The sequence below is a fragment of the Fukomys damarensis genome, unplaced genomic scaffold (genome assembly GCF_012274545.1).
Source record: "Fukomys damarensis isolate Sample0158 unplaced genomic scaffold, DMR_v1.0_HiC HiC_scaffold_17, whole genome shotgun sequence".
NCBI lineage: Eukaryota > Metazoa > Chordata > Mammalia > Rodentia > Bathyergidae > Fukomys > Fukomys damarensis.
In genome coordinates, this window is record NW_022900929.1 from 81,173,790 (window position 1) to 81,188,627 (window position 14,838).

At 43.6% G+C, this 14,838-nt stretch overlaps 1 protein-coding gene across 1 annotated transcript in view; it reads left to right on the top strand.

Moving 5' to 3' along the window:
- The window catches only part of Unc13c (unc-13 homolog C), a 377,980-nt gene that overhangs the window by 190,989 nt on the left and 172,153 nt on the right, over positions 1 to 14,838 (top strand). Inside the window, exon 13 of the mRNA XM_019205246.2 lies at positions 359 to 522. Coding sequence (XP_019060791.1) covers positions 359 to 522 — 164 coding nt within the window. The remainder of the gene's footprint in view (positions 1 to 358; positions 523 to 14,838) is intronic.

Sequence of the window (14,838 nt, forward strand, 5' to 3'; positions counted from 1 at the left end):
TACAAAATGAAATCCCATAGGAATGTAGCCAACATTACATTGTTTGTCCAGGCCACTGTAATTTATTCAGAGTCCATGAAAATGTTTATATGTAGACATTTTTTTCCCTTCTGAAGTGGTTGGGTCTGTATAAAACATTTGAATTGCTAACCCTGTATTACCCTAGACAGAAGTAAAAGCAGCCTTTGCATAACAAATGAAAGGAATTGAACTAAAGGATCCAAGCTATTCCTCTTGCTTTAGGCGCTGATGAAACATTAGCAGTGGTGGTCCCACAGGCATGTTCCCTTAAATTAGAGTTAACTGTGTCACGCTTACTCTGAGCAATCCCTGAACACTGAAAACCACTTGCTTCTAGAATCTCTTCCACTACTTGACGGAAGTGAAATCCAATGGTGGCGTGAAAATCCCAGAAGTCAAAGGAGATGAAGCCTGGAAAGTCTTCTTTGATGATGCTCCCCAAGAAATAGTCGATGAGTTTGCCATGCGGTACGGGATCGAGTCCATTTATCAAGCCATGACGTAAGTACTGGGGACACTTGCCGGGCTGTGTATCTCCCTAGGCCGCATGGAAAGACCTATCTAAAAAGAAAAAAGATTGTTAAAAATTATACTAACACAAATGGAACCAAAAATTACCCTCCAACCTGGAAACGACTGCACAGTAGTAACATAAGATAAATGATTACTCAGCAGTCTTAAATGTTTATAAAATAAAAGTTGTTGGCACTTACTATCTATCAAAGTTGTATAAATATCATTAAGATCATATTGAAAGGGAGCTAAAAGAAAGATCCATAAGCCAAAAAAAATGTCCACAGAACAGTGAAACCTCAGTTTATGAACTGACAGTAGGTTGTTTTGGGACTCTGGGGAGATGGCTGCATTTGTGTTTGTGTGGGGAAGGCATCTGTAGACTTGTTTGTCCTTCATTGCGGAGTATGCAAACAGAAGCAAAATTTTGCTGAATACTTTTGCAGACAGAAGCATTTGTGAACTGAGGTATCATTGTGATTATTTCTCTGTGATAATATTAAAGGTATTTTTTCTTACCCTGCAAAAATAAAATCTAAAGAAACAGCATTCACCTTCATTGAAAGGAAATGAATTAAAAATGATTGCGTTTTACTGAGCATGTCTGACACTGCCCACCTTCCTCACCCTCTGGAAAGGGTTCAGGATTTGGGAATTCAAGGCCACTGCCTCCCAGGCCCTTCCCTGCTCAGCAGTGCCTGGGACCTTGAGAATGCACCTCTCTGCCCCATGCTGACTTCGCAGAGAAGTCTGACAGCAATCCCTTGTTAATACCTGAGGACACAGCTCATTAGTCTTGCAGACATTCTGAGCCACTGTCCTCTCTTGTCCCAAGTATTAGACTAAGCTGTCCTTCCCTCCATATTTATATAAGCACCACTGCTTCCGTAAAACAAACATTCCTGACAGGGCTGACGCCGCCCTAACCATGGTGCTGCAGAATGGGCATCTAGGAATCCAGGATCCCCATTTTCCAGCCCTACAGCTCATTTTCTGAGAAATGGTCACAGTCTGCATTTGTAAGAGCCTTTGGGCCACACACATGCCGCAAGCAATATGTAAAACACTACATGCATAGAGCAGAGGGCTACTCTGCTGCATGGATAATGGGTCCTATTCCCATGTGAGCTGAGTAGATGTTGGCCCAGATAATCCATTTTAGCAGTCTTCATGGACGCTAACTGGACCAAGATTGGTGTTTCTCATCAAAGTTTGGCATTCACTAATCACAGTTTATAACAGCGCAGTTTAAGAATGAATGAGTTTTTACAGTTACGCATAAAGCATGTATTTCTTCAGTTTATAGAATGACCTGATGCTAAATAACAAAAATGCACAGATCCTCAGACACAAGAGACCTGAGAGGCCACCCCTTGACTCCCTCCCAACCTGGACGCCCTGACGAATGGTCCCAGCCCACCCGCCCCATAGCAAGGCCCCCTGAGCTGTTGCTGGGCAGTAGCGAGGAGGCTGGGCTTGGCCACCTGCTTGTCCTTTGCTCAGTGAAACACCTAGCACGACATTGGAGTGCAGTTCACACTCCAGCATGATTGAGAGCAGAAAGTGAACGAAGCGCTCTGTCAGGGAAAGCCCATCTGGCTCTGGAGAGAACCAGGGACAGAAAGGACCAAACTAAACTCCCCCACTCTCTCTGCTGCTGCACGTCCCTTCCCTTCTGTGTTTTCTATATCCTGAGACACAGGCACGTTAACACAGAGAACTGGTAAGAATGTGGCAGTTGAAGGGAATTAGCTCTCCTTCATTCCAGGCATCATTCATTTCCCTTGCCTCTCAGCTTCAGTAAATAATACAGATAAATAAATATGGGGGTATGTATTTTATTTTAAGTGACACACAGGTAAACTGAGTCTTACCGTACTTATAAAACCCTGGTTTGACAAAGCCCCCCGCTCATACTTAGATGATAGTCGAAATGGGCCAGTGCCAACACCTTTGCTCTATAACTGACCAGACATTGTAGGAAGAACAGGGGAGTACAGGATAGGACCTTTGGTGGCCCTGACTTCTGTCACTATTGCTCAATTCTGCAGGCTCAGCACCAAGCAGCTGTAGACTTAAGAAAGCACATGGACATCGCTGTGTCCTCAAGAAACTCTTAAAACACAAAAGCTGTGGTCAAGATTTCGCTTAAGAACTGTAGATTGCCAGCTACTGGTCCATACAGACAGAGACAGAGAAGAAGAAAAACAATGCCTTGGGCTTCAGGGAGAAGAAATTGACACATATGTGATAGCACAATGTAATAGATAATCGGTATTGTGGGTATGCATTTGATTTGAATGAACGAATCAGAAGTAGAAATTGTTTATTATATTTATCTGAACTTCTAACATAGCAATGAATGTCAGAGGTTTAGAGTTGAAAACAGATAAAGTAGAAATGAAATGTTTAAATTGATATAGGTATTTGCTTCACTATGTTGATCAGTCACCACACTGATCATTTCTAATAATTTGGAGATGTTTCATATACTGGCATTTTTAGATAAGGGTTGAAATAATAACTTTCAAAGATAGTTTTGTTCATGCTTTCAAAATGATACTTCTCCAATTAAACTGCAGCTTGATTCCTGTCATGACTTTTCTCATTACTGAGACAAGATACCTGACACGCAGAGTTAAAGGAGGAAAGGCTTATTGGGCTCAGAGTTTGTAGAGGTTTCAGTTCATAGTTGGCTGGCTCCAAGGCAGAGTGGGATGGGAGGGCATCGCAGAGGAGAAACAGTCCATGGCAGGCAGAAGACAGCAAAAGCAGCAAGCAGCAGGTGACAAGCAGTGACCTTCTTTCTGTCCCTTATATTCTCCTAAAGGCAGGTAGCACTCACACCCGGGGTGGGGTACCCTGCATCCTACCCAGAACTATGCCAAACCCATCAATGGACTAATTTAGTAAACACACACCCTCAATCCCAGCATCATGTGCTCTAGATCAAGAAAAGCCTCTGAAAAGCCCCACCTGCAACCCCACATGAGGCTTTGAGGGCATTTACACACTTACTGTTGGCCAACATGTCATAATTGGAAAGGGGTAGTTTATTAAGAAATCTATCTTTGATTTTAAGCTGGTTAACTCTACTGAATCTGTTGTTTTGAAACCTTGCTCAGGGAACAAAAAACAAAAAAACAAAAGCCGGAAAATCGACAAACTAACAGAAAACCATAGAAGGAGGTATGTTAAGATATCTCAAAATTTCTTCCTCTTGACTTTTACCAGTGTAGGATGGGGAGCTCTGGGTCCAGGAAGAAGGGTGTCCTGTCTGTTTAGTAAGGCCACATAAGTTTGAGAAAGGAGGAAAAAGCTGCTTAATGCTTGTGGATTTCCCAGGTGTACCATTTGAAGAAAACAAATCACAGTTTCTCTTGATCCTTAAAGACCCCGCATGCTTAGCCAAAACTCCAGGTGACCAGACACTCTTCCTCTTCTCAGAAATTGCTTGGTTTCTCTTAAGTACACTCCCATTTCTTTGAAGATGGGTTTGGAGAAGAAATAAGGGGAGCTGTGTATTAAGCCAGAGTTTCTGGTATAAATTTTTCTCTTGTGTATTCCCCATCATACTAAGGAAGCTGAATCTGTTTTGCTGGTAAATAGCCTGAACCTAAGAATCAACTTCCTGGTCTTCCGGGCACCCTGAGCTTCCTGTAAATGCAGTCCCCTCTCTCCGGACTTTCCTACGTGGCGCCCCCCTCAGACTGTCTCTGGGTGCCTCCCAGTCTCCTTCTGTGTTCTCTCCCTTATCAGATGTACATTTGCAGTCCTTTTCCTTCCTGTGTCTTCACTCGCGTCCTTCCCTGGACAGATCTCTAGTTTAAGGGGATCTTATTTGTCTATTTTTGCTTTCGTTGCCCATTCTTTGAAGTTCATATAAAGAAGATCATTGGCCAAACCAACGTCACAGAGCTTTTCCTCTGCTTTCTCCTAGTGGTTTCCTAGTTCTGTCTCCGATCCGAGCATTAATCCATTCTAGCTGATTGTGCGTGTGATGCGAGACCAGGGTCCAGCCTTTCTTCCTCACGTTGAATGTCCAGTTTCCCAGCATATTTATTGAAAAAAATTATTTATCTCCTTTTTGTGTTTTTGACACTTGGTTGAAATCAGTTGGTGGTAAACACGTGGATTTATCTCTGGGCTCCCTGCTCTTTTCCTTGGCTCTGTTTGCTTTCCTGCCAGTTCCATGCTTCATTATTCACAATTTAAGCCTCATTGGGGAGGAGTTTGTCCTGCTAGCTTTCCAATTTTATCTCTGGGCTCCCTGCTCTTTTCCTTGGCTCTGTTTGCTTTCCTGCCAGTTCCATGCTTCCTTATTCACAATTTAAGCCTCATTCGGGGAGGAGTTTGTCCTGCTAGCTTTCCACGGAACCGAAATTCCATCTGTTAAATCGTTTTGACAATCACCCCATTTACTTGCAAAAGTGAAGTGAAGTGCTTTTAACATTATCAATCCGCTGTTTTTAATTGTGTCTTTGGGAGAAAATGTTAAGCAGTTCCAGGAATTGCAGTAGCGCTGTTTGTTCGACCTACTTTTCTTGGAGTGCTTTTCAAAGGGGTCGTTTTGCAGCTGCAGGGGTGCACTGGGTCAGTTTGAATTGCTGATTGCACTTTTAATCCTGCTCCTACTTGGAAACCGTTTAAGTACTATTGGCGTGGTAAACTGTTTAGAGGAAGCGACTTTTAACAGATGTGATGAGAAGCGGAAGGAGAACATGTGCCGCGTCTGTAGAGGGCGCAGTTCGGCAGAGTAGTAGATGTTCGGGCCAGGAGCGCCTCAAGAGGAAGGGCGCGGGCAGAGATCCCCACCTGCACCACCGGGCTGGCACTCGCTCGACAATGGCAGGAAGCGGTGAGGCCCGGGAGCTACCCTGTGACAGCCATCCCGTGCGGGAGGGATCAGAGCGGCGTCCTCTCCCTCCCCAAGCAGGCAGGGCCTCGGGAGGGCGGAGTGGCTTTGCGGAGTTCAGAGCAGAGGCTGGGGCGGAAGGAGGAGTCTGATTTGAGGCCTTCAGCCCCCAGTCGGGCCCAGAGCTCCACCTCGCTAGGTTTCTCCAACGCCACTCACTGGTGCCCTGACCCTAATTAATTCTTTTTTTTTTCTTTGAAATTTAATCCTTTTCCCTTCAGTTTTCTAAGAAATGTGTGCTTAATGCACATCTCCACCTTCATTGTCAGTTGCTCATCATGTACCACTCAGAATACTAGGTATGAAAAGCAGGATGAAAGAGCCAGGCAGCTCAGCAGCACCTCGCCTGCCTGGCAAACTCAAGGTCCTGAGTTTGGTCCCCAGTAACGAAAAAAGAAAAAAACTAAATAAGAGTTCAGTGTGGACTGTGCCTTTGGTACCAAGGAACTCCTTCTGACTTAGCCTCCTAGCCACAGTTTTTAGAAAAAAAGAGGTGTTTATTACCAACCCAGGAAAAGCTTCTACTCATTACAGTGCCTTAAAACTTCTTTCAGTGTTTTATTTTCTTTAAATCATTGCCAAACACTTAAACATTTAATGATGGCATTGCAGTTTGTTTGCACCCAGAGTCACTGGTTATTTCTAAGAAAAGCATGTTTATATCAGCACTAAGACAGCAACTGCTTCCAGAGCGTGAAGTGTGCTGTCTTCAGCTGCCCTGAGACAGCTTAAGAGGGTCATGGTAATGATTCTCACCTATTTACCTGCTCCCTTTTCTAGACAACAAAAGCTTTGCTGGTAGATAAGCTGAGGAGAGAAATCCCATGGTAATATTAATTTGATATTGAAACTGATATAAAAGCCTAATGAGAGCAAATGTAGTAGTGAGAGAAATACTGGTGTTTTTGTGTCAGCCTCGATTTCACAGCTGCACTGTTCTCAAATCTTGCCTTCAGATGTTTTGCATCCGGATCATTTCATTAAAATGTTCAAATTAATTATTAATATGTTTTATTTTAGAAAATTAAATAAGCATGATTTTCCTAGTAATTTTATAATATTTTGGGAGGGCTACATGCTTCTTAACCAGAAATTAATATTGATCTATTGTAAATTTTTAAACACATAAACTATTTCCTGGATGATTTGTACAAATCATTTTTTATACTTTAAATATTTTAATAGGTTATATTTTACATTATATACTTTAAACATAATGAATTTTTTAGAGCACATTGTGATGGTGTGGATCGTAAATGTCCCCTGTGGCTGGGTGTCAAAGGCTGGGGTTCAAGGTGCCATTAGGAGGGGGTGGAAGCTTAGGAGGGCCCCAGGCAGGGAGTGGATACCTGGGGACACCCTCGCAGGGGACACCAAAAGCCCCTGTCTCCTTCCTGGCCGCCATGTAGGCCCAAGTGACAGGGCCTGACCGTCGTGCATAGAAGCTTCTGGAATCCTGAGCCAGGGTCAGTTCTGCTTGGAGGTGATTTGCTCAGGTATTTCTCAGAGCAATGGAAATCCAACACCTACATATAGAAAGAAATGTCTACTTTAGTCAGCCAGACAGGAATAAAAAAGTTAAATTATCCATGATTCTCATGAGTACTGATGTTTACAAGATAAATTTTAAAATCATCGATGATAGGCAAAATAACAATAGAGCAAATTAAATAAGCAGCATTCAGTGTGCATATTTCACATGTGTTTTTTCTGACCAGGGTAATGAAACATATTATGGTGTACATATTATGGTATACAACATATATTTTTTTAAATCACAAAAGTCTATAACCCCAGCCAGAGAAGCACAATGACTACATCTGTCAATCCTGTTCCCGACTCCACATAGGGGTGTGCGTGGCGCTGCACCTGTGGTGGGTGTGCCGAGCTGGTGACACACACAGCCATCACACACTGCTGTCCTGTGGACCCATGGGTTCCTCAGAGTCCACTTGGCCAGGCCTCCTCAGCCTCTGGCTGCAGCTCACCCTGGGAAGCCAGCAGGAAATGTGCCAGGCTTTGCATGTTTTAGCTCAGCAGCCTCTCTCCAGACCCGGAGGGCTCTCCTGTGCCTCCTCTGAGGGGCTCTGAGCGTCACACAGAGTGCTGGGCAGGTGCCCAGGCCCTCCCTCCTGTCACCGTCCCTCCACAGCTGCAGTGCACCTGGGGGCCGTGTGCCTTAGAGAGGGAGAGGTGTGGGAGCAGCGGTGCCCAGCTGGGGAGCAGGACAGACCCACAGCTCTCCTGGATGGACGGCCGGCTCCCTGGCAGAGCAGCAGGCGGAGCAGCCCACACAGGCCCGTTTCTCTCTGGTCATACTGTTCATGCCTGGGACTTAGACTCCGGCAGCCTGCAGATGTTTCTCATTCCAAACACCTGCTCTGAAGGTAGTATTGTTCCTCAGACCTGGCGACCTCTCACAGGATCCCTGAGTCCACGCTGTTGTGGTTTCTGATCCTCCCGGTTTCCCAGGAGCTCAGGGGGGCGACGGGGCACAGCCCACACTGGTCACACCGCGAACCTTTGGTGTTGCCCTGGAAGAGAAGCTGCTCTGTCAGCTCCCTAGGATGGACACACCGTGCTGTGGAGTTTCCTTTAGTACCACCCACTCTGGTGACAGGCGGAGCTCGATCAGCCTGCAGAGCCCCCCCGCAGCATCCCCTGCTGCGCCTCCCACATCCCGGGAGGACCGAGCATGTCCTGCACCTGTGACTCCACATAAAAGCCTGTGCCTCAGGTTGCTTTGTGTCATTAGGAGAAAGTTACTGACCAATGCCTGTGCATAGGAAATCGCCATGCTAGAGTGAATGGGAGGAGGACAGAAATCCCAAACCAAATGTCCTCCAGAAGAGAGGGGCATAGGCAGCACCGGAGAGACAGGAGGCAAGCAGTCCTGAGGGTGTGAAGTCAGTGCCTCCACTGCAACACCATTCACAAAGATCAGCCTGGCCTGTAATCTCAGCACTCTGGGAGGCTGAGGCAGGATGATTCCAAGGGCAAGCCCAGCCTGGACACTTTAGTGATATGGTGAGACTGTCTCAAAATAGTCAAAGGGCTGGAGATATCGCTCAGAATGAAGGTCTGATGAAGGGATAAAGAAAATGTACTATCTCGTTACAATATGATACTATTCAGCTTTTAAGAAGAAAACCATGTCATTTATGACAGCATGGCTGAACCCAGTGGAGAGGGAAGCAGGCAGAAGAGGCCAGACACAGAGAGACAAGCTCGTTGGAGTGTGGAAACCAAAGCATGGGGCCTGCGAAGCAGAGAGCAGAGAGGGGTCAGCAGGCCAGCAGCAGGGCATGGTCTCAGTGGACACAGGAGGTGAAGGAGCCAGAGGCCTGGGCGCCATGGCACCCGTGGGAGTGGGTGATCGGTCTGTGGAGCCTGCTCCTCGAGGCCCTGTCTGGACGCCCAGCCCTGCTCAGCCCAGCCTCCACCTGGGCCATGGCACACAGCTCCTCCCTTGCACTCTGCTGGGCCTTTGCACAGCTCTCTGAGAAGAGAGACATTAAAGCCTCTGGAGTGAGCAGCTCTGTTCCCCGAAGCCTGACTGACATAGGGCCGCAAGCCAGCCTCCAGGGGTGCCAGGCGCGGGCTCAGGCTTTTCTCTCTGTTTGTTTTTGTGGTGGTACTGCTCAGTGTGCCCAAAATCGTATTTAATGCACAGTGAAGTGAGATTGGTCTGGCCAGATGGCCTCCATATTTTAAAACATGGACCAAAAGCTAAACAGTTGGAGACCCTCAAAATGAGTTCTAATTTAAATTAATAAGAGGAATGTTATAACCACTATTTAGCTCTAAATGAAGTTATTTTTAAAGGAAAGCTGGGAGAGTTGGAAGTTTAGCGTCATGGTTTTTCCCGAGTTTCCCGTGGACATTAATATTGGCCTCCGTGGTAAAATGTGTAACCAGGACGGTGCAGAGCCAGACATTGTGCACACGGCTTTGCCCATTCCCGTTCATCAATGTCCATGAGAAACCGCTAAGTTCTTTGAAAATCCTCTGTTTTTGGTTGACTGACTTCTCCGGGATCCCAAAGCTATAATTCCTTCGAGCGTTTTTATTGTCAGTGTATTTATGTTCCAGACATTGATTCATACATGAGGAATAGCCCAATTTTACCTGTTGGTTTAAAACACTGTGAGCGCAACATTTAGTAAAGACATTGCTTTAACTGTGCCAAGTGCTGACACAGCGAAGCTGGCTCTCCCACCTCCCTCCCCTTCCCTGCCCCGCCCCTGTCCCCGCATGGCTGGCAGCAGCAGGCAGTGTTGGATAATTATGTGATTTTCAGGGTAGGCCCGCTTCACCCACAGAAACCGCCCTGCGCATGCCCGGCAGTGTGTTCTGTGCTTTTCCGCTGTTTCTGCCGGAAGTGAGCACTGAGCCATGACTTCCACGTCAGCCCGCAACCCCAGGAGGTGGCAGAACAAAGTCTGGACTCAGGCACCCTGTGCTGCGGACCCTGTAGCCAAGAGTGGGCGGTTGTGCTGAAGACCTCGGCGCTTCCCACTGTGGGCTTCTCACAGGTGGACTTTGCTCACGCTTTGCTGGACTCTTTCCACCTTGCCCGAGGTCTGCTCTCCCACCTCCACAGCTTCTGTTCAGCCGTTCTGTCAGTCACATGACTGTGGCCAGAGCCCAGGGCCAGCCACCAGCTTGAAAAAGATCAAAGATTAGAAACGCGACTCCTGGCTCTAGAGCTTTGAAGTTTCTTTTCAAAATAATTGTAACATCTGTGGTATTAGTCGTGGATATGAATCAGTTGTAATAATTGTAGTGTGTCATAAGTCACAGTATGTACCATCTACCTTAAAGGCACAGTCCTGACATAATGCAATTCCAAAGCTCAGCTGCGTAAGCCATGGAATGTCCGTGTCATTCCTGACTCTGGCAGATCCATGCTTGAGACCAGCTGAAGTCATGAGAATTGGGGTGACCAATTCTGGGGCAGCACTCAGGGCGTTCGTTAATGGACCAGGCCTGGGAGGCTGAATTCTGAAGATCTGGGAGTGAAACAAGACCAGGTTACTATGCATGGAAGGTTCAATCATTGTGTCTCCACTCTCACTGTAAGTCTTGCCTTCAGTTTCCCAATCTTTTGTTATTGTCCAGATGAAACAGGCTTGCTCGAAAGTGGAGGAGTGGAGCGGTCAATGCGTGTGATGGCTGTAAATGGCGGCATTCTGCAGGTTTGAAAGAAACAGTCGTGAGGCGTAATGGAGTCTCCCACCATCCTCTGTTTGTCTGATTAAATTCAATGCGGAACTTTTACCCCAGCAGCCAGACCTCAGCAGCAGATGAGTAGCAGGTGGAGCCATGCAGGCACCTGCAGCACCCCCATAGGCCAGCGCCCCCCATGTACCTCTGGCCTCCTGGCTATTCTGGTACCTCGATTCACACCACAGAAGTACAGGGGGGTCATAAAGGCCACTGTCCTGAGCTCTAGCCTCAATTTTTATTTAATTCACACAGTTAAAGGTGATAGATTAATAACTACCACAAACTGTCATTTTTCTAAGCTGTGCTTGATGCTGTTCTATTGTGTTGCTGACTGTATCACTTGGGCTAAGATGTTGTGGTTGATCTAATCAGTTGTCCTTCCTGGTATAATGAAAAAGAGATTGCCTCTGAATCATTAGAGATTCAAAACCTAAAGCTACATCTGGAAGATCAAAGTATTAACCTGGGAATTAAATCAAGGATAGTAGCATCAACAAAAATAAAAATGGGAAAACATTCAAACAAGGCTCAAGCACAAATACAGACTTCCAGCTTACCAAGGGCAAATTCTGGGGGAAATGAAATGGAAAAATCTGATGATCAACCACTTGGTCACCCTGAACTGATAGCACAGGAAGTAACAACATAAACGAATGAGATGCTAGAAAAATTTAAAACAGAAATAATTTTCCCAGATAACTACAGAGATGGTGAGCAGAATGAATGGCATGATTAGAGACTCTAGTACAGAAACAGATATTAAAAAAAAAAATACATGAGCTCAGGACCGTGATAGAAGCCATGAATGCCCAGCATAGGAAAGAAATGGAATCCATGAAACAGATTCAAACAGATATCCAGGAGATTAAAAACTCTATTGAAAGTTTATATAACAGATTAAGCCAACCTGAAGACAGGATACCAGATATAGAAGATAGGATGGAGATCAGTGGCCATGAAAAGAAGGATCTCTTAAAAATAGTAAGGGAACATGAGAAATCAATCCAACAGCTCCTAGAGGATACAAAGAAGAATAACATAAGACTGACAGGAGTCCATGAAAAAGCAGGAGAAAGAACAAGTGACATAATAAAAAACTGCTCACAGAATTAATGACAGAAAACTTCCCAAACAGAGCAAAAGAATTTAACATACAAACAAGTGAGGCATATAGGACTCCAGTTAGCCATAATAATAATAAAAAAAAACCTATACCTAGACATATAATAAGATCCTGGAAACCAGATATACAATAATCAAGATCCAGAAACCCAACAGAAAAACAAAATACTACGAGCAGTTAAAGAAAAGAAACAAATCATATACACAGAAAAGCCCATCAGAATCACAGCAGATTTTTCAACACAGACCCTCAAGTCAAGAGCCTGGAGTGACATATTTCAAGCCCTAAAAGAAAACAACCTACAGCCTAGACAGGTGTATCCTGCAAAACTATCTTTCAAAATTAATGGGGAAATAAGATACTTCCATGACAAAGAACACCTGAGAAATTTCATGAACACCAAACCGGCACTCCGAACACTTCTAAACAATATCCTAGAAAAAGCCAATGAAAATCACAACTCCATGAGGCCCAAAAGAGCAAATCTAGCAGTCAAGGCAAGAAAGTAAAGGAGGGGGGGGAATTAAAAAGAGCCAGCAACAGGATAATAACATTATAATGATTTCAATACATATCAGTTAAAATCATCAATGTTAATGGCCTCAATTCACCAATCAAAAGAAATCAACTGGCAGAAGGATTAAGAAGCAAAATCCAACAATATGCTGTATACAAGAAATGCACCTAGTTCAAAAAGAAACTCATAGACTAAAAGTAAAAGGGAGGAAAACCAGTATATATGTGACAGGAACCCAGACAAAAGCAGGGGTTGCTCTCTCATTTGCAGACAAAGAAAATTTCAAAACAAAACTAATTAAGAGAGACAAAGAAGGTCACTACATCCTTGTAAAGGGAACAATCCAAGAGGAAGCGATGACAATCATAAATATGTGTTCACCAAGTACTAATACCCCCAACTGTTACAAATATTAAAAGACTAATTACAAATAAGCACTAATACAATTGCAGTGGGGGACCTCAATACCCCACTGTCACCAACAGATCATCTAGTCAAAAAATCAACAATGAAATATTAGAACTAAACTAAGCTTTTGAATAAATGGACTTAATAGATGTCTACAGAGTGTTCCACCCCCAAAAAATCAGAATATATGTTCTTTTCTGCTGAACATGGGTCATTCTCAAAAATAGACCTCATACTAGCTCAAAGAACATGTTTAAGTACACACAAATGAGGTAAATTATCCCATGTATATTGTCAGACCATTCTGCAATTAAACTGGAGATCAATAACAAAAGAAACTGCAAGAACTTCACAAACACATGGAAATTGAATAACACTCTCCTGAACAACCAAGGGTTCACAGAGGAAATTAAAGGAAAAATTAAGCAGTTTTTACAATAAATGATAATACCAATACAACGTACAGGAATCTATGGGACACAATGAAAGCAATTCTATGAGGGAAATTTATAGCAGGGAATGCCCACACTAGGAAAACACAGTGAGCCCAAATAAGCAAGGATGTTTCAACATACATAAATCAATAAACATAATACACTATATTAACAGAATCAAGGACAAAAACCATATGATCATCTCAATAGATGCCGAAAAATAATTTGACAAAATTAAACACCCATTTATAATGAAAACCTGCAGAAAAATGGAATAGATGGTCTTTATCTCAATTTGATAAAGGCTATCTATGAAAAATCAACAGCCAACATCATACTTAATGGGCAAAAACTGAAAACCTTCATGCAAAAATCGGGAACAAGACAAGGATGTCTGCTATCACCACTCCTATTCAATATAGTTTTGGAAACATTAGCCAAACAATTAGACCAGAGAAAGAAAGAAAAGCAATAAACATAGGAAAGAAGTTAAACTGTCGTCTTGCTCACGATATGATATTCTACATAGAAGACCCAAAAAACAACACCAAAAGACTTCTACACTTAATTGACAGATTGAGTAGAGTAGCTGGATACAAGGTAAACACTCAAAAATCAATAGCCTTCTTGTATACAAATAACAGACTCACTAAGAGAGAAATTAGGGAAAAAATCCCTTTTACAATAGCATCCAAAAACATGAAATATCTAGGAATAAATCTAACAAAGGAAGCAAAAGACTTCTACCTTGAGAACTACAACACTCTGAAAAAAGAGATCATAGAGGATATAAGAAAATGGAAAGATATCCCTTGTTCCTGGGGAGGAAGAACAAATATAGTGAAAATGACCATACTTCCAAAACTGCTATACAGATTCAGTGCAATTCCTACTGAAATCCCAACACTATATTTCACAGAACCAGAGAAAACATTTGGAATCAGAAGAGACCTAGAAGAGCAAAAGCAATTCTAGGCAACAGAGACACATCAGGGGGTATCACAGTCCCCAGCTTGAAACTATACTACAAAGCCACTGTGTTAAGAACAGCATGGTACTGGCAAAGAAACAGACCCAAGGACCAGTGGAATAGATTAGAAGATGCAGAAACAACTCTAGACACACTCAGCTACCTCATCTTTGACAAAGGAGCCAACCATCCTCACTGGAGGAAAGAGAGCCTCTTTAATAAATGGTGTTGGAAAAACTGGATTTCAACTTGCCAAAGATTAAAACTAGACCCTTATCTTTCAACATGCACTAAAGTAAAATCCAAGTGGATTAAAGATCTAAATATCAAAACAGAAACACTAAACCTGTTGGAAGATAAGTTAGGTAGAACTCTTGAAGACATTGGCATAGGAAAAGACTTTATGAACAAATCCTCAGTAGCACAAGAACTACCACAAAGAATCAACAACTGGGATCTCATCTTTTAAAAAAGCTTCTTCACTGCCAGAGAAATCACAGAGCTAACAGACAACCGACAGTGGGACAAATTTTACCAGCTGTTCCTCAGACAAAGGTCTATCTAGAATGTATAAAGAACTCAAAAACACAGGCCCCCTAATATAAAGATGCAATTTAAAAAATGGGCACCTGAAATGAACAGACATTTCTGAGAGAAAGAAGTGAAAGCAGCAAATAAATACATGAAAAATGTTCAACATCATGGTTC